Below are 23409 nucleotides of genomic sequence, written 5' to 3'. Positions count from 1 at the left end.
AATGTTTTTGGCAGTATAGCCAGTGAACATAAACACAAATGTGCAATATATACAATGAAATTCATTTTTCAAATTATAAAAAAATAACAACCACCAAGGGATGCAAATGAATGAGAATGTCTAATCAAGCTTTGAAGAGTTTGGGTGCCTTGAGCTTTGTTTAAGATATTCTTCATATTCTGTGCCATCTGTATATTATATAAACAAGAACACTTTAAACTGAAAAATAGCAAAATCTTAGTAATATGAATGTGTTATAACTTAAAAGGAAGAAACTCTATTACCTTCCCGAGACTACTACCCTTCGTGTAAGGCATTGCTTTTTGGGCTATTTGGCGATGACTTCGACTTCTTGTCCTGATCTTTGAAGAACTTTGCCACTTTCCCTCTAATTGATTCGGAAGTGTAGATTCCTATATAGATATGTACATATATATATATATGTACAATATATATATATAAAGTTATTTGATATGTATAGGTAATGTAAAAAGAATAAATAAAATTTAAGACAAAAGATAAGAGAAGAATTCTGAGGATACGACATACCAAGAAAAGCACTGTTGAGGACCTCTAAATTCATTCGAACATCGTCAAGACTCCTGCAATTATCAACATATATATGTAATAAGATTATCTTACAAACAACGTCACATTAAGACACACAAATATGTTACAAACAACGTCACATTAAGACACACAAATATGTTACAAACAACGTCACATTAAGACACACAAATATGTTACAAACAACGTCACATTAAGACACACAAATATGTTACAAACAACGTCACATTAAGACACACAAATATGATTAAGGTACCTGTGTTTTTGCACTCCAAGACTAAAATAGGCAGCCAAACTTGCCATCTACAACAGAATATGAAGCAAGCTTGATAAATGGATACGTTTGTTGTTCTGAATAGATTGATGTGTCATAAATTTTTAAATCTTATATTGATATAGTTGATAATTTTACAAAATATATTGTAATAAACAGAAGGATTTGTATTTGTTTAAATACTATAATATTTGTTTTTTTTAACTTTATATAATATTTGGTTTAAGAGATGTAAATTCACTTTTATCAAAATAAAAATTGTATACTATGATTCTTATAATAAAGCCTTATATTTCTGTTAAAAAAGCCTTATATTTCTAATCAATCATCTTTTTGAAATATGACATAGGATTTGCATGGTACCTTCATGTTGCCAGCTCTTTTGCCAAACTTGTCACTTAATAAACCCAAAGAATCAATGATCCCTGAGGGTTCAGGCGCAGCTTTACCGATCTCAGCAAAAGCTTCTTTAATCCTAACGCAATCGAATCTTATAATGTTATGACCTGCCCAAATCCGACCATTCAACAAACCATAGATCTTCTCAGCCACATCTTCGAAACTTGGTGCGTCTGTGACCTTAGCCCTCGTGATTCCATCTAACCTAGACGATCGTAATGAGGCCACTGACAGGTCTTTGGGTTGTATAAGCGTTGTGAAGCTCTCTAGCTCCTCGAGTTTTCTTGGACATACGATGATGGCACCAAACTCTAGGATGTGAAAATGTTGTCCTGTTTTGTTTGGTACGTTAGTTTCTAGATCAAAGAATACGATTCCGTTGGGAAATGTTTGGATCTCCATATCAATTTTTGTTTTTTTTTCTTATCGATTTGTAAATCAAAAGTATGTGTATATATATTTTGGATTTTGGGTTTATTACCTCTGATATAAGCTAACTGTATGTTCGTGTTGGAGGTTACTTTGATGGTTATTTAGCTTCATGGAGAAAATTTTGCTGTGCAGGGTACGTAAGAATCTTTGCTTTTTCTTTATCCAAACCAAAAATAGGGTTGTTAATGAAACAATAGGGAAATTTATAGGATCAGAGAACTTTTAGTTCACTAGAAATATGAAACAACTTAGTTTAGTTTTGAGAAGAAGAATGTAGTCATTTTTTTATGAAATGTAATCTGTACTATGAAACATCCAAACGATATGGTAATAATGGGCTTTAATTTGTTGAGCTTTAATTTGTTGATAACACAAAACGATACTCCCTCCCTTTTAGAAAAAAAGTATTTTAAAAGATGATTTTTATATTTTCAATGTACAACTTTTATGAATTAATAATGATTATAATTGTAAACTTCAGAAAAATAATTGCATTTATTAAAATTTTACTCTTTCCATTTTTTTAATAGATAACATTTTAGAAGAAATTTTATGTTCCAAATTGGATGACATTTTCAATTTTCTATGTAAAATTTATTAACAGTTACCGTTATATAACCAAAGATAATATACATTTTATTTTATTATTGATTGAATTGTGGTTAGAGAAATAATTAATAATATATATTTTTTTTAAAAAATAATTAAAACGACTTATATTAAAAACTGAGGGGGTATTAGTTTAGAATTATGGAAAATATATTTATAACTACAATTTAATATGTTGTATTAATATATACAAAAAATTTAAATTATGCATCATTTTGAAATATATGAAGTATATTATATTAAGAGACTTTTTTGTGCACCAAGAGATCTAGGAGTCTGCTTACTAAAGGATCTTTCTTTTTTGTTGGCGTGACATTTTCATAGTACAATGAAACGAGAGACTTTTTTTATTTTACCAAGTAGTTGAATGGTGATAAAAAAAATTTTTTGCTAAACTAAAATTAAAGTAAAAATTGAGAATAATTGAATGGTGATAGTTAACAAATGATACTTAGGCTCCGAATGTTTTGTGCGGGATGGGAAGAACGCAGTGTGGGAGAGATAATGAGTTACCATTCAACTAAACTTTTTGATTTTATTTTGTTTTAAAAAATAAATTAAAAAAAAACAGAAAATAAAGTGCGGGATGTAATTGTACTTTGCACCGCACCCTCAATTGACAAGATGGTAATTAGGTGTGGTTAGGTGTGGTTAGAGATACAATAATACATATAAGTTTTTTATTATTACTTTTAATTACTAACATATATATAAAAAATACAAATGCATTCACTTTACAAAAACTAAAGTTTAAGTGTTTATTATTTGGGTGATAAAATTAACTTTGGTTACACTAGTATAACTTTTTTAATTATAAAAATATAATTTATTTAATTTTGTTTAAAGATAATATACACAACTTTGGCAGTCTTTATATATTAAACAAAAAAAGTAAATATAATTTGACGGGGTTAAGATATATAACTTTACGATAAATAAAATATTTATTTAAATCATATTTTTATCATTAAATTTTCAATTTATAAAATATAAATAGTATTATATGTATTCCGCTGAAGTTACTATAGATTTTACCATCATATACTATTTTTGATCGCTTTTTAGATGAACCGCAGTTGTCCTGCAGTATGCATTTCTCTCGCATAAACCGCACTTAAACCGTACCTCAATACCGATATAATTTTTCAGATACATATTTTGCTGAAATAATGGCAGAGACAGGAAGATTCAACACACAAGGAAAGACCGATTTTTATACCGATTTGGATGATTTGGAAACAGTTGAGGTAGCAGATGAATGACATATGAGGCAATAATAGATAATATTGCAAATATGTTATGGAAAAATCAATAAAATAAACTTATTTTCTGATTGTAATTTATTTGTACTTTAAAAGTATGTAAAATATATTTATAATATCAAGTAGAATATTAGTTTATATTTTTTAGCACTATTTAGTTTATAAACATCATTCAAGCATTTGTTCGGCATTTTTTTATTATTTTAGTCACCATTCACATATTTTTTTAAACCGTTTTTTTAGACGAACCGCGCTTGTCCCGCGGTATGTGTTTCTCTGACACAAACCGCACTTAAATCGCACCGCACTAACCAATCTGCTTGTCCCGCACCGCCTAACCCACTGTTACCATTCGAAGCCTTAATACCATGGTGCATCATTGATTTCACATATATTTTTAAAATAGTAACCATGAGCAAGCTAATCAATTAATGCTTGTACTTGGTTGAAACGATTTTCTTGAGTCCTGGACCCTTATAAGCTTCAATTGGACCAAAACCATTCAAATTTTATCTTTTATTGTTAATAATTATTTGGAATTATGTACACCTAGCAAATTTCACAAATCATATATGTTATCGCTTTAGTGATTCGATCCACCGAGGATGCACTTTTTTAAAAAACTAACACAATCAGAGGTTTTCAAAAACACAAGCGTGAAATTATGTTTTAGTGGGATTAAAAATACATTCTTAACAAATCTGATCGGAGATTAATCGTCGTTTACATAAATTGAGGATTAATATATTCACTAGACTTTGATCCGTGCGTCCGCACGGGTGTTTTCATTCATTTTAATATTTTTAAAGTTTTTTAATTTTTTTCTATATTATAGATTGTATATACTTTATGCACTTATCATTGAAATATTTGTTTAATATGAACTTTTCAACAACATAATTTTATACCAGAAATTTACAGTAATTTTATATTTTGTCTTATAGAGTTTATGATTATAATAGTTTATATAAATATTTGTATTGTTAGATTGCATTCGAATAGAAGTTATACAAAATATTCACTAAGTAACATACTTGTAATCAATTTTATTTTCATAATATAAATTTATACCAGAAATTTACAGTAATTTTATATATTGTCTTATAGAGTTTATGATTATAGTAATTTATATTACTATTTGTATTGTTAGATTGCATTCAAATAGAAGTTATAAAAAATATTCGCTAAGTAACTTACTTGTAATTAATTTTCTTTTCATAACAACATTACATATAGTGATATTAATTCATTTTTTACATCATCCGTATCTTACATTTTTAGTTCTTAGTACAAATTTTGTGCTGATAAAATGGATAAATTTAATGTAGATGTTAAACAAATGGACTATATATCTCAAGATAATAAAAAATACTAAACCCAAAATTAGTACTAAAACAGATTAGTCTGGAAAAAATAAAAATAAACAAACATATCTAACCTTTTTGAGTTTGATGAATTTCTACCGGTGAATCAAAGTTTAGCTTCTTCATCTTCTCTCTTCGTATTTTTCTACCCCATCACTTTTTGTCAAAGATCAAACTCCACCATTAAAAAACAACAGTCATGATAGATCTCCTTCGTAAGAGGTGTTATGTTTCCACGAATGAAATTTTTTACTTGAATGTACCATCCGATTTGATATGATTTGAGATTTTTGAAAAGAGTAAAAATTCTTTTGTTAGACATGATTTGTTTGTTTTTCAGAATAAAAATAGTTTCACGTAATATATGGTATATATATGGTTTGTGCGATTGTGAAATATGGAATTAATCAGCACAAAATATTCTCAACAGTGTAATTTGCAAGTTTTATAAAAAGAATTTAAATCAATATCAATTCTGATATTTTCAAAATTAATCATATTTCCTCTGTTAGGATTATATATTTAGATTTGAATACATAGTTTAAAAAATCGATTATGATTGGTTTAGTCCATAGAATATTTGTTTTTTTGTATCCTATTAAAATTGAAAGATTTCTCGGAATAAATAGGAATATCAAAATATATATATTTTAAAGGAAATAGAATTTCTTTAAATATTGCCAATTTGTTTTTCCATTTATGTGATATTATATAGAAAATAAATATTTTGGTTGTTCATTTATAGATTGTATGTAAAAGATCAAAATATTTTTTGGTTAATGTGATAGCAAAAAGAAGGATATTGTTAAGCTAAGTTATAAGTAAAGTGGTTGATTTTGACAAATATTTTATCGAACTGATTAAGATTTCATATATCTTCAATTAAATACTTACTAACATTCCGCATAAATATGTCTCACGATTTCTTTTTATAAAAATATACTCCCTCTGTTCCTGAAAGTAAGATTTTCTAGTGTATGCACGCTTATTAAGAATTTAATAAATGTTTATAATTTAATTTATTTTTTACTTTATTATACACTTTCCAATAACTTTCCACCAATGAAATTTAATCAATTCAAATATTCTCAATTAATTTTCCTCAAAAACATAAAAAAGTACCTTAACAATATAGAAAATCTATCTTTGTGGAACAAGAAAAAAATCTAAAACATCTTACTTTCAGGAACGGAGGGAGTAGTTAATTTCAGGTATTTTGTTACACAATATAATTTTTGGTTGACTTAATTAAAGTTGTGTGTATATTACTATATTATGCATTTTCCCAAAGATTCTTTGGTTTGGTTTGTACCAAAGACGTATGACAATTGAATGTATACACAAAACCAGAGACGTACCGACATAATTTTATGCACTCGATTTTAATACACTCGGTTGATTAATAGATGTCAACCTTTTTGATGCAGATAAATAAAATTGTAGCCATGTTTAAAAAAAATGAAATTCTAGCCGCAGCAGAAAATTAAACAGAGTAAACAAATGCTAACTGGGCGTGTCGAATGGAATATTCGCAGGTCTAGATAACACAATTGAAAGATTAGAGTTGATTCATAAGGATGTTTCTGCAATTTACAAAGATTTGGGCTGATTTGAAAATAATCAGAAACGTGAGGGACCTAAAATGCAAATAGGGAGAAGCCAGCCATAGTAATGGATCGAGCTTTTTCTTCGCTGTATCTGGAGTTGATGACGCCGGCGGCCATGACGATTAAGGCCAAGATGGAGAAACGGAGCAGAGACACAGAATAGAGAGGTCGTGGACTTCAGACGCGTCACGCAACAAAGAGGCAGAGATGAAGAGTACTGGAAGGCATGGAGGAAGAGCCACGGTGGGTAAGAGAGCACGGTCGCAGAACACAGTGATTCAACGGAGCACCGGAGTTGCGATTTGGAGAAGAAGGAGCCAATACTTTGATCATTCAATTTAAGTAATTGGTTAAGAATTAAATAAAACGACTGTGTATTAGATCAGTGGCGTACCATTGTAATTATCCAGGAAAATTCAGGGTTAAGTCTAATTTGTACTTCTGTTTTAATAGTTTAAGATAAATTGTCACAATTTAGTTAGCTGCTCCGATTTTATGAAACTTAATATTAAGAGTATAACTATTATGGGATTGCTAAAGCAAAAGTTGAAAGCCGTGTAGAAGCATCAAACACACTCGACTTTTATGACTTGAAAAGTTGATGAGGTACATATGATATTCTATTCTATTTATTTTGTTGAGAAAAGTCAAAATTTTATACGGTTTTAATATGCCTTTTTTTCAAGAAACATATCACAACATTCGATGAATACTTGATACCTTTAATGAATAATTCAGTTAAAAAAAAAACATTCGATGAATACTTGTAATGTTTGATTTTGGTTTGAGATTGGGACACCATGGTTTGATGGAGTAGAAGGTGTTACTCAATGTCCAATTCTTCCTGGAGAAATCTTCACATACCATTTCGTCGTTGATAGAGTAAAAAAAAAATCATAAACTCGCAAATTAATTTTCAATCCTTCTTTATTTTTATATGTTAATTTTGTGTTACGTTTTTATTTTATTTTAATTTGCTCTGTATCCTGGGACATACATGCATCATTCACACTATGGGATGCAGAGATAATCTGGATTAATAGGAATGATTCGATATATATGTATATCAAACAAAAAACAGGTAATATTTTCATGTGAATCTGAAATTGAAATCTCTATAGATACATGTCAGTATTGTATAAAAACAAGAGTATTGTCACACAAAAAAAGAACTATTGTAGTTTATTTAAAAAATAAATTAAAAGAATAAAAATAAATTAAAAGAAATAATAAATATCCAAGCGTTGGATTATTGTACCTTTGGATCTCTATCTATTATTCCTTTGAAATAAATATCTCCTCCTACAGAAATACTAATACTTTTCTAAAGGAAATATTTATTCAACGGTACAATAATTTATTGCAGGAGGAGATATTTATTTCAACGGAACAGGAGGAGATATTTAAGTTTTCAACGGTACAATAATTTATCTATAAATTTCTCAGGCTCCGTGCAGTTTGATACAACTCTTGAACGGATACATCAGCCTCAAGGAGCACAAAACGATGCTTGATCAAGAGAAAGAGACTCGTGTTCAAAATCTACGCAGGATGGTTGCTTCTACTTGTCAACCAAACAACATTTAGCGTCTCTCCTCCAGGTACTACTACTACTTACTCTTTTTTTTTTGGGGTTATTAGTTATTACAAACTGGATTGATCACTCTATGTTAGCTTGTCTTGACATTCATTGTCTGATTTTAGAGATAGTTGTTATCATCCATTATGGTTTTGCAATATGTGTATATAAAAGGTTTCTTTGTTGTTCCCAAAGTCTCACTCATTTCAAAGATGAGATAGATAGAATTACCTCATCTTTCATTTTTTAATGGCATCTTCTTGTTTCCTACCAGCATCATTGCTAGGAAACAACAAAGTTGGGAATTCCACAGCACCTTCTAGCAGTCAGAATTTCTTTTAAGTCCCTAACTAAATGTTGTGTTCTTTATTACAGGGGAGGAAAAAAGATTCACCGAGCTGCTAGGAGCTGGTCTATAACCAAAAAGTGAAATCTTTTTCCTAGGAGCTGCTCTCTGTTTCTAGTAAAGGTCCCTTTGTACTGCAAAGTTTTATTCTTACATCTCATATTAACACCCCTTTATTCTTTTAAGTCCCTAACTAAATGTTGTTTTCTTTATTACAGGGGAGGAAAAAAGATTCACCGAGCTGCTAACTACTTGACGTTTCAGACATAACCCAAACAGTGTTGTATCTAAAGTGATCTTATATCAAAACTGGCAAAGTGTTTGTTTACAATATCAGACGTGTCAGTGACTTTAATACGTTTACAAGATCACCCCCTTTATTCTTTTATTTGTTGTCAGTGACTTTAATACGTTTACAAGATCACCCCTTTATTCTTTTATTTTTTTAATTTTTTTTAATCTTTTAGTTTTATTAAGAAGACGCTAATATTTTTAATATACTTTAATAACAATTATTTTTATTTATTTATTTAACAAGTTTTAAACTATTATAATATTTATTTTGCATTGGGTTTATATGTTATAAAATATATGTATATATAATAATACAATTTACAACTAACTTATACCAATCGCATTTTTAAAGAAAAAAAACTACAGAAATAAAATTTATAACCAGAGCAAAACATTTTACAGCAATAATTTTTCAGATAAAAAAGTAAAGCAACAGTATTACCGATAAACCCCAAAACGTTTTATTAGGAGTATATTAGATTAGGACTATTAAGGATATAAGTAGTCCATATTAAGGATTAGGACTATTAAGGATTAAGAGGAATTATATATTATGGGCATATGAGATTAGGGGCATTATAGATTAAGCGTATTATAGATTAGGGGTATATAGAATTATGAATATTAGAGATTAGGGGTATTACAGATTATGAGGATTAACCCTAAAAACCCTACCTAACCCTAAACCCCATTTAAAACCTAAACCCTATCTAACCCAAAACCCTATTTAAACCCTAAACCCTATTTAAACCCTACCTAACCCTAAACCCTATCCTAACCCTAAACCCTATCCTAACCCTAAACCCTATCCAACCCTAAACCCTATCCAACCAACCCTTAACCCTACCCAACCCTAAACCCTATTCAACCCTAAACCCTATCTAACCCTAAACCCTACCTAACCCTAAACCCTACCTAGAGGGTACCCAAGAAAAACTCTTATAATTTTTTTTTTGTTTTTCAAAGTTTAGAACAAATATTTTATATAAGTAGAATGATCATGAAAACTTATGTATGAATTTTTGATAACAAATAAAATATATTATCATGTCATTAAAATCGTTAGAGATAATATCTATTATTTACTTTACTTTATAAAATATATTGATCACTAAGTTTCTCTTAATCAATATAGCTATTATAAAACAAAATAAAACATTTCTCTTAATTTTTTAACTTTTTCAAAGTTTATAAGAAATATTTTATATATTTAAAATAATCATGAACACTTACGCGTAAATTCGTGATAACAAATAGAATAAATTATCTTGTCATTAATATGTCCAAAGATAATGTACAATTTATTTTATTATTGGTTAAATTGTGGTTTGATAAATAATTAATGATATTTTTTAAAAATGTAAAAGAATAATTATTTTCTTAATCTATGTGCACAATCGTAAAACGACTTATAGTAAAAATTGAGGGGGTATTAGTTTAGAATTGTTGAAAATATATAATTTCAAAAAGTTATGTATTTATAACTACAATTTAATATATTATATTAATATATACGAAAATTTAAATTATGCATCATTTTGAAATAGATAAATATATTATATTAAAAGACTTTTTTTGTGCACCAAGAGATCTAGGAGGTCTGCTTACTAAGGATCTTTCTTTTTTGTTGGCGTGACCTTTTCATCATACAATGAAACGAGGGACTTTTTTTATTTTACCAAGTAGTTGAATGGTGATAGTTAACAAATGATACTTAAATACCATGGTGCATCATTGATTTCACTTATATTTTAAAATAGTAACCATAAGCAAGCTAATCAATTAATGCTTGTACTTGGTTGAAACGATTTTCTTAAGTCCTTGACCCTTATAAGCTTCAATTGGACCAAAACCATTCAAATTTTATCTTTTATTGTTAATAATTATTTGGAATTATGTACACCTAGCAAATTTCACAAATCATGTAATGTTATCGCTTTAGTGATTCGATCCACCAAGAATGCACTTTTTATTAATAGTCTTTTGTTAGGATAATGATGTATCATTATCAAGATAATCATGTTTTAAGATAACTATTGTATTTATCTTGTAGATAACTATGAGCATGTGATATGGTCGACTTGGCTCTATCTCGTGATCTCGACTTGTATAAATAGAGATATGTAGACATCAATAAACTTACTTTCTACAATACAAATATTATATCTTTTAACTTTAAAGCTAACACAATCAGAAGTTTCAAAAATACAAGCGTCAAAATATGTTTTAGTGGGATGAAAAACACATTCTTAACAAATCTGATCGGAGATTAATTGCAGTTTACATAGATTGAGGATTAATATATTCATAAATTGTCCCCCAATTTAGTTAGGTGCTCCAATTTTATGAAACTTAATATTAAGAGTATAACTATTATGGGTTTGCTAAAGCAAAAGTTGAAAGCCGTGTAGAAGCATCAAACACACTCGACTTTTATGACTTGAGAAGTTGATGAGGGACATATGATATTCTATTCTATTTATTTTGCTGAGAAAAGTCGATGTATTATTAGAATTACCGCCAAATCATAGAAAAGTATTACGCGTTTTTCCTCTAATGTTTCTCTAAAAAGGCAAGTGGTTTATCTTTAATCACATGACATGCAATGGACCAACCTGCCAACTAGGAATTAAGACCCTGGTTCGAACCCCGCATGCCACACGGATATGAGATATTGCTTTCGGCTCATTTGAATGCCCAGGGGAAGATCTATCCGTGGGTTGTACCTCCACCCGGAGGTTAGGTCTGTATCTTTAATAGACCCGGATGTAACCATTTTTTTCAAAAAAAAAACTAGGAATTAATATATCATTTTATCTTGGGGTCAAATAAGTTTTCATTTATAACGTAACCTGAATTTTACGCTGGTTTGAAATATGTAAAATTTTAACAGATGTTTTGATGTCAATAGAGAAAATAACAAAGAAAAATCAATGAAGACTTTCAAAATATGATCCATTTGTAGAATTTTCTTACACAAACAACGCGGACAAGTGTCTTCTACTTCACATGACCTATCATTGTGTATAAAGTATAATATATGTACATGCATTAGTAATAACACAACAAGAATCTCGATCTTTGTTATATAGTACTATTTCTTAAATCAAGTGTTCGTTGGAAAATGTTCCACTGAAATAACAGTTTCTTTATCTTCTTTAGTAGAGATTCTTGGACACACAACCAAGAAAATGATGAGATCCTGTAGATTTTCTGACACAAGTCATGTCTTCACTCTTATGGTCATCTGTTTCATCACCCTGTTCTCTTCTTCCGTCCACGGTCAGGGAAAGATCCGGCGATTCAAGTGGGAAGTGAAGTACGAGCTTAAATCACCAGATTGTTTTGAGAAGCTAGTCATTACAATAAATGGCCAGTTTCCAGGTCCTACCATCAAAGCTCAACAAGGTGACACCATTATCGTCGAGCTCAAGAATAGCTTCATGACTGAAAATGTTGTTGTCCATTGGCATGGAATCAGACAGGTACGTACACAATCCTAGTCAAAATTTTATACGGTTTTAATATGCCTTTTTTCAAGAAACATATCACAACATTCGATGAATACTTGATACCTTTAATGAATAATTCAGTTCAAAAAAAAAAAAAACATTCGATGAATACTTGTAATGTTTGATTTTGGTTTCAGATTGGGACACCATGGTTTGATGGAGTAGAAGGTGTTACTCAATGTCCAATTCTTCCTGGAGAAGTCTTCACATACCAGTTCGTCGTTGATAGAGTAAAAAAAAATCATAAACTCGCAAATTAATTATCAATCCTTCTTTATTTTTGTATGTTAATTTTGTGTTACGTTTTTATTTTATTTTAATTTGCTCTGTAGCCTGGGACATACATGTATCATTCACACTATGGGATGCAGAGAGAATCTGGACTAATAGGAATGATTCGAGTTTCTCCTCCAAGTACAGAACCTGAACCGTTTACATACGATTATGACTGGAGCCTTTTGTTAACCGATTGGTATCACAAAGGCATGTCCGAGAAAGCGACCGGTTTAGCATCCATACCCTTTAAATGGGTTGGTGAGCCACAGGTGAATGAATCTCCATATAAGTCAGATTCTTAGTTTTTGAGCGACCTAATTGTTTTTTTTGGATGTTGAAATATCAGTCGCTTATGATACAAGGAAGAGGAAGATTCAACTGCACAAACAACCTGATGACTCCTCAGCGCTCGGAAGCTGAAGTATGTAACGCTTCACACGCTGATTGTTCACGTCTTGTCCTCACGGTGATCCCCGGGAAGACATACCGCCTTCGTATTGGTAGCTTGACGTCTCTCTCTGCTCTCAGTTTCCAAATCGAGGTGACCTAGCTTGTAATGCAAGCAACCATTTTCGTTCCATTCTGTTTTTATGAGTGAAATTGAACTTCAGGGACATAACTTGACGGTAGTCGAAGCCGATGGACACTACGTTGAACCATTCACTGTGAGGAATCTCTTCATATACTCCGGAGAAACTTATTCCGTGCTTCTCAAGGCAGATCAAAACCCTAGCCGAAACTATTGGATCACCACAAGCATCGTTAGCCGTCCAGAGAAAACTCCACCAGCAACAGCTGTACTCAACTACCACCCGAATCACCCACGTAAGCATCCTCCGACGCCGGCATCCTCCAATTTTCGGCCGGCATGGAACGACACGCGCCACCGTCTTGCACAAAGCGTAGCAATCAAGGCACGTAAAGGATTCTTGCACGCGCCGCCGGAGAATTCGGACAAAGTGATTGTGCTCTTGAATACACAGAGCAAAGTTAACGGATACATGCGGTGGTAGGTCAACAACGTTTCCTACCAACACCCTACAACGCCATACTTAATCGCATCAAAGCATAATCTCACAAACGCATTTGACTGGCGTTTCACGCCGCCGGAGAGTTACGATTCTAAAAGCTACGACATATTTGCCGTACCCTCAAACGCTAACGCCACGATGAGCGACGGTATCTACCGCTTGAAGTTCAACTCCACTGTGGACGTGGTTTTACAGAACGCTAATACGATGAGCGTTAACAATAGTGAAACGCACCCGTGGCATTTACACGGTCATGATTTTTGGGTGCTTGGGTATGGTGAAGGGAAATTTAACGAGTCGAATGATCCGAAAAGGTATAATCTGGTCGACCCGATTATGAAAAACACGGTTGCGGTACAACCGTATGGCTGGACCGCTCTGCGTTTTAGAGCGGATAATCCTGGCGTTTGGGCGTTTCACTGCCATATTGAGTCGCATTTTTTCATGGGAATGAGGATTGTGTTCGAGTCTGGGATCGATAGGGTTGCTAATTTGCCTTCTTCTATCATGGGTTGTGGTCAGGCTAAACGCTGAAATATGTTATATTAAATCTTTGGTTATTTTTGTAAGGCCAAAATAGATGGAAATTATTATTTTTTTCTTATTGTTTTTATGCCTTTTAGATTTATAATATGTATGTTGCTAAAAAAAAAAGATTTATAATATGTATTAATAATAGGAATTCAAAAACAATGTGAAAGATGTGTCTTTTTATAGTAAACATTGCATTAATTTCTATGAAATTGGTTAAAATATATAGGAGATTATTTTTTTCATAAAAATATGTCTTTTTATAAAGATATGTATTTCCATAAAGATGCCTTTTTATGTAAAAAATTACATTGATGAGTTTTAAGAGATTGTGTAATTTTTTTTTGTTGTTTTATAATAATTTTATAGATTTTAAAAGTTATAATTTTGCTCAACTATGTGTTTTTATTGTAAAAACCGCATAGAGTTGTAAATGATTAAAATGTTTGATGAAACATTTTTTAATCTTAAAATTTACATAAGTTTTTAATGAGTTATTTATTTGTTTATATCACATGGACTATGGAGTCACGATAAAGTTACATAAGGTAATGGAGTCACCATAAAGTAAAAAAAAAATGTCATTTTATAGTAATTTTAATTTAATAGATTTTAAAAGTTATAATTTTGCCCAACTATGTGTTGTTATTGTAAAAACCGCTACGCATAGAGTTTGTAAATGATTTCACAAAATGTTTGATGATACATTTTTTAATCTTAAAATTTACATAATGAGTTATTTATTTGTTTTTTGTTTTTACCGTAAGGTTGGTTACAGACGAACACCTGAATCTTGTAGGGTTTGGTTCGCCGGGGGAGGAGAAGATCGGAGATGGAGAGAATACACGTCTCAATCAGACCTCGTCCGATTTCGAGGGAGGACGCGAAGGAGAGTCCGTGGAAGATCTCTTCCAATTCGATTTTCATAACCCATCACTCTTTTCTCTTTGGTAACTTTTCTTCCTCGTTCCTCTCTCTCCATCTTTTCCCGAAATTTTCATGATCTCTCTATCTCTCTCTCTCTTGCAACAACAACAACATATATGATTTTCAGAGAAGATTGTAAAACTGTTAGCTTATATAAAGTCACAACACAAAGAACACACAGAATATAGCTTAAACATAACCAAATTGATATTTTAGTGATAGATGATAGGAAGGTTTGTCCAGGAGCATATGCGTAACGATCTCACAGATAATAAATATGAAAAAAAATAGATTGGATATTTGAAAGGTTTTAAAGAAAAAGACAAGACTCTAGCCTCAGAAAAAAAAAACACACAAGTCCAAACTAATGTCCTTATCAGTTCCACTTTTGAGCAGCCAGATCGATAATAGTGATTTCGTCGACATCTATGAGTTTGACGCGATTAGGACGCATGTGGCGAACAGAGGAAGCAGGGACACAGAAAGATTCAGACCGTGTGAGGAAAATGCAGAGATCACCAATATCTTGAGTGTAAACAGCGTTACCTTGTTCGTCAATCTTGAACACCATTAAAGCTTTTGTTTCCATTCTCTCTATGCCGTAGATGGTCTTGGCCGTCCTTTTGTACCACTTAACCATGAAAGTTTCACCGGTGGTTCTTGACTCCACCAAGTGTTCGCTTGTGTTGCTCGAGTACAGAAGCTCCCGCTTGGCCTTGCTCAGCTCCGGAAGGTTTTGAAATTGAAGTCTCTGAATCTTTGGTGTGTACTTGTGTCTGCCGAGATCCCATGATCCAACAAGGTGGCCTCCAGATCCGACAATGCGAAACATGTCCTCTTTCTCCGAATACATGACAGGGGAGGAAAAGAAACAAGGGTTTGAGATTCTGATGTTGATCCACTCGCGATCGGCGTTGCTTTGAGCCGGTTTACAAATGCTTAGTTGAGGTCCCAAGAACTTGACAGCCACAGCACACTCCTCTTTCAACGGAGAAGATGAGGACATTGCCACGTTGGTGGCCATTTGGGCTTGGCATAGAGGCAGAGTTTCATGAGGAGGTAAAAAAATGGTTCTCGCCTGTCCAGGAATCTTCCCCGGGTGTTCCCGGAGACGCACAATGCCGTGCACCAAAGACGTTATCCATCCATTGGATGTTCCTATCATTTTCGTTACCTCCATAAAATTACTAGGCCTCTCGTAATCAAGAGCATCCATGTCACCATCCCTCCTGAACACGACTCTTACGAGATGTGGTCTACAAGGATCAGCGCAGAAGATGGTTACAGGAAGGGTTTGTGATTGCGGCAATGAAGCATTAGAGTGATGAAGAGGAGAGCATCTTACCAACACTGGTTTCCGCAAGCATAGCTTCGGGGGCTGGTTGAGAATCAGAGACATGAATAGTTTTAGTAAAGAAAGGAATCCCTAATTGCTCACATTAATACATATGAAGGGACTTGCGCACCAAGTTTTCCTTCTTGACATTAATTAACCCTAATTCTAATTTGTTTCATTTTTCTATATACCGTCGTATATCCTCTCTGATTTCAACAGAGCAGACTTTTAAACATTTATGGCAATATTTTGAAAACCGGGGAAGATAATGAAGCGGTTAAGTATATCAGTTAGGCCGGGTATTTTACTATGCAGGTCCTAGTAATATGTCTACTTTTGATTCTTGCAGAAAGAGAAACATAATCTGTTTGATTTTTACGATTTTATAAATTGGTATTTGTTTTTCATGATTAGTGTTATATTTTAGATGCGTCGTCATGTAATTAATTGTATTTAAAAGATCTGAACCGAATCGAGTAATATGACTACTTTTTCGTACAAATAGCCAAACCTATTTCAAATACAGTGCTTATTTTTGATATTTTAGGTTCTTGTCCTTGTTCGGAAATTCGCTAGGCGCTACGCATACGGCACATCCGGGTTTAACGATTTATTGAAAAATAGAAAAAAATCGGAAAGTACATGGGAAAGGAATTTTTTGTACTTTTATACATATATGCTACCACATTTTATACATATAAACTAACATTTTAAGTTGTAGTCGGCTATATATTTATGGTTTTATAAAACGTATTTACATAGCCAAAGTGGTAAATGCCCAATCGTAAACTGGGCAAGAGAAACAGATTGATAAAAATATTGAAGTGTCTGGTTATATATTTATAGTTTCATAGGCGTAGAAAGGTTCGTTACAGCTAAAGTGGTTTATGCAGCGTTACTGACTTTATAAGGGACTAGGTTCGACACTCATTGAGCATACAGTTATGTAAATTTGTACTCATTTATTTAATAAGAGCAATATAGTAATTCCGTAGTCATCTTCTTCCCAGACCTATTATTTTTCCTGTTTGTGGCCGTCATTGTTTTCAGTTGAGCTTCCAACGGTTTCATCACAGAAACAATTAGATTTAACATTTACAAAGTAAAATACACACTCTCACGTGTTTCCAATCCAAAGACTAACAAATATGCATGTTTTCTAGTGCTTACCAGATTTGAACAAAAAAATGTTTCAATTCGACTCTCGTGTTCTCTTATTCTACGTTCTAAGTGGATATTCCGCGGTTAACTGTTCAATACACTTAATTGATCATAATCGATGCGCTCATCATCCGTGGAGCGTTTATACGGTCGCAAAATCGGTATCGTAGCCGCGTTTTTTAATAGAAGACTTCTTATACATTAGAACCAGAACTTATCCAGACTCGATAAAACCCAACTTGGACCCCACGCATAAATTAAAATATCCAAAGAGTTTAATTTCAAAATCCAAAAAATCTATATCTTAAAAAGACAATCCGTATCTGAATGGCTACTCGAGAGAAATAGAAATAGAAGAAGTAAGTTCCAACATCAAGAAGACTCCCTCTTTTGGGCCCAGTTTTCTCTCTCGCTAATCTTATCCTTCTTTAGTGGGTGGAGCGTAGCTGTCAAAATTAAAGCGAAACGTATTCCATTAAAACACCGCAAAAAGTCTTTTTTTCAGTTTAATCTTCATTGGTAAAAGGGTTTGTTCTTATCGATAGCAAGCGGAGGAAGACTTTCCCAGATTTCTTCTCAGATCTTCACTGCTGTTTATCAACATGTCTCATGCAATGGATAAAGCGATGATGGCTTTGTCCCTGGAAGAAGAAGATGAGCCGTTCGTGATGCCAGATCTCCCTCAATTCCGATCCCATGAAAGAAACGCACGGAGCCTAATTGGAAGAATCCTTAATCCAGATTGTCAGAAGATGGCGAGCTTGATACATGATATGCCAAGGAAGTGGCAGAAGCAAGGAAGAGTCAGAGGTGTAGCTTTATCCAAAGAACGCTTCCAGTTCATCTTTGATCATGAACATGATCTCCTTGATGTTCTTGATAAAGGAGTGCACACTTTTAATGATTGGACGTTGGCAATTGATCGATGGGTAGAGAATCCTCCGGAGGATTATCTCCAATACATAAACATATGGGTCCAAATTAGAAATATTCCGGTGAATCATTATACATCGGAAGCAATCACAGCTCTCGGTGAGATCGTTGGAGAAGTAAAGGTCGTAGCTTTTGATCCAGACAAGCCACAAGTTCAAGACTACGTTAGAGTTCAAGTGAGGTTCAATGTTTCACGACCGTTGCGGAAGTCGAAGGTCATTGATCTCAAAGACGGAGGATCTACGGTGATATATTTTAACTATGAAAGAGTGCAGAAAAGATGCTACGAATGTCAGAGGCTAATTCATGAGAAAGATGTGTGTCCGCTGCTGATTAAGAAGAGAAAAGACGTGGAGCTACTTAGAAGGCAGAGAGGTCTTCAGGAGAATATGGAGAGTGAAATGTTCCTGAAGTCGGACGATCCTCTGTTTGGAGTCTTAAGCGAAGACCAGGTGGGTATCTGCAAGTCAAATGGGAGAAGGAAAATCAATCAGGAGGTTTTAGATGAAATGAGAAGGTACCTATTGGTGGCTAACGAAGAAGATAAGCTGGTCCGCATAGACAGGGTTCGTTCCTCTGTAGCGGAGGTGGAGAAAGATCCGATAAAAAGAAAAACGGTGCTGCGTCTAGAAGCTGAACCGGCGATCACAAAGCAGTTGGATAAAGGGAAAGGAAGAGTTTTTGACCTTGATTTGAATAAACCAGTAGTACCCAAAATGGGTGAGTGCAACGAAGGAAATAAGCTTCTAGCCTCATCTATGAAAGCCCTCAGGAGGGAAAGACCATTACAGCAGCTTCAAGACCTCAGAATAAGCCAAGCGGTGTTAAGCAATGATCAGGGTGTTCCAGGAGTTTCTGCTTCGAGCTCCAGGCCTAATGCGGTGATTGAATCTTTTGCTGGAAGGGGTAATCTTCTTTCTTTCAATGCCAACTCTACGGAACATGACACTGGTTACAATGTAACTAAGTCATCCGGTGTGGTAAAGAAAGCATCAAACTCTCGCAGAAGACCCTGCTTAAAAAAGAGACAAGAGCAAAAGGGTTCAGCACCTAGCATTCTTCATGAGCTGTATGGTACACAAGAAGAAGTAACAAAGGCAGGTTCCAAGAGGAAGGGAGTGACTGGTGAGGAGGAAGGGTATAAAAACACGAGGCGTAAAGAATCAAGGGTGATCCCGAATGAGGGATCGCCGAAGTTAAGATAAGCATCTTGAGCTGGAATTGCCGGGGCTTGGGGCGGCCTCAAGACCTGACGATTCCTCGGTTACGGGAAATGCGTAAAAAATATTTCCCCGATGTCCTTTTTCTTATGGAAACTATGCACAGTCGTAATGTCTTAGTAGATTTGCAAGTTTGGCTTGGGTACCATCGGGTTTTCACGGTTGATCCTGTTGGTCATGCGGGGGGCTTAGCTATATTTTCAAAGAAGTCTGTAAATATCAAGGTCTTGTTTGTAGATATGAACCTAGTAGACTGTATCTTTCAGTTTGGTAATATATCTTTTTTTGCTTCTTGTGTATATGGTCCCTCTGGGTGGAGAAGACGGGTAGACTTATGGGAACGTCTTAGTAGAATTGGGGTAAATAGAAAGGATAGTTGGTGTGTCGTTGGTGACTTCAATGATATTATGCATAATGGAGAAAAGATTGGAGGAGTGTGGCGCTCTGATGACTCCTTCGAACCTTTTAACCAGATGGTGAAGGCGGGAAAGTTTGAAGAATTACCAAGTCATGGTAATGTGTTTACTTGGGGAGGAAAGCGTAATAATATGTGGGTTCAAACAAGACTGGACAGATGTTTTGGCAACAAAGCTTGGTTCAAGAAATTCCCCTGCTCAAATCAATCCTTCCTTGATAAAAGGGGATCAGATCATCGTCCTGTACTAATCCATCTCATTGAAGCTCAAGAAACCTATAAAGGATGGTTTAAATTTGATAGAAGAGTTCTGGAGATAGATGGTGTACAAGCTAATGTTCTGAATGCATGGGAGTTTGGGAATGGTAGAGGTAATCGCTCTGTCTCCGCTAGAATTAAAGCTTCTCGGAAGTCCCTGAGTAACCTGAAGAGACAAGTCAACTTGAATTCGAGAGATAGGATTACACAGGCAGAGATAGCCTTGGAGAATGAGCAATCCTCTTGCTCACCGTCAACAACAAAGATGTTTTTTCTTAAAAGAGACTTGATGAGAGCGCAAAGAGATGAAGAAATGTACTGGTGGCAGAAAAGTAAAGACAAATGGATGCATGGAGGTGATAGGAACTCTCGCTTTTTTCACAACTCGGTCAAGGCGTCTAGACAGAGAAATTCTATAGACAAGCTTACAAATGTTGATGGTGTGGAGGTGTATTCTGAAGCTGCTAAAGGTGAGGTGGCTATAGATTTCTACTCAAATCTGTTCAAATCATCCAATCCTCCTCCTTTCTCGGTATGGTTTAATGACATGAGGCCAAGAGTCTCAACTCAGATGAATGAGGAGCTGGCAAAAGCGGTTTCTGAGATAGAGATCAAAGAAGCAATCTTCTCGATCAACCCAACTAAAGCGCCAGGCCCTGATGGGATGTCGGCTTTATTCTTTCAAAAATTTTGGCACGTAATCAAGGAGCAGTTTGTTAAGGAGGTTCAGTTATTTTTTGAGAAGGGTTCTCTGCCTAGAGAATGGAACTATACACATTTTTGTTTGATTCCAAAGATGTTGGAGCCAAAGACAATTTCTGACCTCAGACCTATTAGCCTCTGCTCTGTGATCTACAAAACAGTGTCAAAAATAATGGTGAAAAGATTGAAGCCATGGATGAAGGAATTGATATCAGATACACAGTCTGCATTTGTATCTGAGCGGCAGATCTTTGATAACATCACCATTGCTCATGAGATGATACATTCACTGGACAAGCTGAAGGATAATGCGGTGGATCAGATGGTCGTTAAAACAGACATGTCAAAGGCATATGATCGTGTGGAGTGGAGCTACCTTAGATCGATTTTATGTGCCTTGGGCTTTGATGTGCGCTGGATCAACTGGATTATGAAATGTGTTACTTCGGTAACATATTCGGTTCTCATAAACGATCAGGCGCATGGGATGATTTCTCCGCAAAGGGGTCTTAGGCAAGGGGATCCTTTATCTCCATTACTCTTCGTCCTCTGTACGGAAGGCCTATCTCATCTTCTAAGGAAAGCGGAAAGTGAAAGAAGAATTGAAGGAATTAAATTTGGAGTTTTTGGACCCTCAGTTAATCACATGTTATTTGCCGATGACTGTTTGTTTGCTTGTAAGGCTGATGAGGCACAAAGCTCAGAACTACGGAGAGTACTCACAAGATATGAAGGACTGACTGGCCAAGTCATCAACCCGGAGAAGTCATCTATCATCTTTGGCAAAGGTGTTCTGGAGGACAATAAGAGTCGGGTCAAGCTTCGGTTAGGAATTGCAGCTGAAGGAGGTGGAGGTAAATATTTGGGTCTACCGGAAGTGTTAAAGGGCTCCAAAATCAAAACATTTTCCTATTTGAAGGAATTTATGTCAAAGAAGGTTTCGGGGTGGCATGCGAGAACACTATCACAAGGTGGGAAAGAGGTTCTGCTTAAGGCAGTTGGAGCAGCTCTACCAGTGCACGCTATGTCGGTTTATAAAATTCCGAAGATGGTCATCTCCAGCCTACATAGTGTTATGGCGAGCTTCTGGTGGAGTAATGTTGAATATAAAAGGAAAATCCATTGGATGAGTTGGGATAAGCTATGCCTACCAAAAGAAATTGGGGGGATGGGATTTAAGGATTTGGAATGCTTCAATCAAGCGCTGCTAGCTAGACAAGGTTGGAGAATTATTCAATTTGAAGATAGTCTACTGGCCCAAGTTTTAAAAGGGAAATATTTCGAGAATGACTCTTTCATCAAGGCGCAAATGGGGAGTAAACCATCATATGCTTGGAGGAGCCTGATGTATGGGAGAGAATTGCTGAAAAAGGGCTTAAAACACTTGATAGGTGATGGAAGGAGTGTTAAGGTATGGTCTGAACCGTGGATAGAAGATGAAGGAGGTCTTTGTAGAGCTCCTGCGCGAAAACAGATAAGCTTTGATGTTAACCTTGGTGTGTCAGAGCTGATTGACTACCAAAAAAGAAGATGGAACCATGAGAGATTAGGGGAGCTCTTTATATCAGGAGACGTCAACATTCTGATGCTAAATCAACCTGCAGTTTCTGAAAAAGACTCTTGGGTTTGGAGATTCAATAAAAGTGGAGCCTATTCGGTGTGTTCTGGATATGTGGTGGCTTTCTCTAACCTTCATCAGGAACTGATCAAAAATCAATCTGAGCTCCCTTCTATAAATCCTCTGAAGGCTAAGGTTTGGAGTCTCCAGGCGCCATCAAAAATTAAGATATTTATATGGAAGGCACTCTCTGGCTCCTTATCAGTGTTGGATAATCTTAGAAGTAGAGGAATGAAATGTGATTTGGTATGTCAAACATGTGGGAATGAAGGGGAATCTATTAATCACGTGCTTTTCTCTTGCACTTTAGCAAGACAAGTGTGGGCAGTGTCTGAATTCCCGACACCACAAGGAGGTTTCCATGAGGATTCTGTTTACCAGAATATGAGCTACCTTATCACAGCATGGTCAGATTACAGAGATCAGTGTGAGATTACAAAAATTTTCCCTTGGACGTTGTGGTATCTATGGAAAAATAGAAATTCTTTGCTGTTTGAAGGATTTCTCTTTGATGGACACCAAACGTATCAAAAAGCTTATGAGGAAGCCAATCTATGGCTTCTAGCGCAAAACATGGAGGTGGGTGATACAAATGGGAATGATACCCATCCCGGAGAGCATGGGGATAGGTGGAAACCTCAGGAAGAAGGAGAACTTAAATGCAACATTGGTATGAGGTGGAAAGCAAAGGAAAGGATTGTAGGGGCCGCATGGGTTCTAAGAAATGCGAGCGGAGAAGTCCTGCTTCATAGTCGT

General features: G+C 34.6%; 3 protein-coding genes, 1 long non-coding RNA gene and 1 pseudogene across 4 annotated transcripts; 3 read left to right on the top strand and 2 right to left on the bottom strand.

Moving 5' to 3' along the window:
• Window positions 1–68: 68 nt before the first annotated feature.
• LOC106303483 lies at window positions 69–1647 on the bottom strand (annotated as a pseudogene).
• A 6303-nt stretch (window positions 1648–7950) lies between these two features.
• LOC106305180 lies at window positions 7951–8770 on the top strand. The gene is made up of 3 exons (XR_001262926.1): window positions 7951–8115; window positions 8469–8562; window positions 8658–8770. It is a non-coding gene; the product is annotated as an uncharacterized LOC106305180 (long non-coding RNA).
• Window positions 8771–11808: 3038 nt separating this feature from the next.
• Window positions 11809–14126, top strand: LOC106304194 (L-ascorbate oxidase). Its single transcript, XM_013740590.1, is given in 5 exon segments — window positions 11809–12218; window positions 12383–12475; window positions 12578–12790; window positions 12868–13062; window positions 13133–14126. Coding segments are annotated over 5 exon segments (1749 nt in total). The 5' UTR covers window positions 11809–11924; the 3' UTR covers window positions 14087–14126.
• Window positions 14127–15221: 1095 nt separating this feature from the next.
• Window positions 15222–16425, bottom strand: LOC106304877. The gene is made up of 2 exons (XM_013741267.1): window positions 16356–16425; window positions 15222–16266 (listed from the first exon to the last, which is right to left on the bottom strand). Exon 2 carries the CDS (start codon window positions 16224–16226, stop codon window positions 15387–15389), a length of 840 nt encoding a protein of 279 aa, XP_013596721.1. The 5' UTR covers window positions 16227–16266; window positions 16356–16425; the 3' UTR covers window positions 15222–15386.
• A 1467-nt stretch (window positions 16426–17892) lies between these two features.
• LOC106305736 lies at window positions 17893–20119 on the top strand. The gene has a single exon (XM_013742096.1). The coding sequence runs from the start codon at window positions 18110–18112 to the stop codon at window positions 19643–19645; it is 1536 nt and encodes a 511-aa protein (XP_013597550.1). The 5' UTR covers window positions 17893–18109; the 3' UTR covers window positions 19646–20119.
• The last annotated feature ends 3290 nt before the right edge of the window (window positions 20120–23409 follow it).

Source organism: Brassica oleracea, chromosome C7, assembly GCF_000695525.1.
Source record: "Brassica oleracea var. oleracea cultivar TO1000 chromosome C7, BOL, whole genome shotgun sequence".
Taxonomy (NCBI): Eukaryota; Viridiplantae; Streptophyta; class Magnoliopsida; order Brassicales; family Brassicaceae; genus Brassica; species Brassica oleracea.
Note: the sequence above shows the minus strand (reverse complement) of the source record. Positions and strands in the feature narration are given on the sequence as shown.

Excerpts from the sequence above, each read along its gene's own strand:
- LOC106304877 (XM_013741267.1), bottom strand. The coding sequence starts at position 16,226 with ATGGATGCTCTTGATTACGAGAGGCCTAGTAATTTTATGGAGGTAACG.
- LOC106305736 (XM_013742096.1), top strand. The coding sequence starts at position 18,110 with ATGTCTCATGCAATGGATAAAGCGATGATGGCTTTGTCCCTGGAAGAA.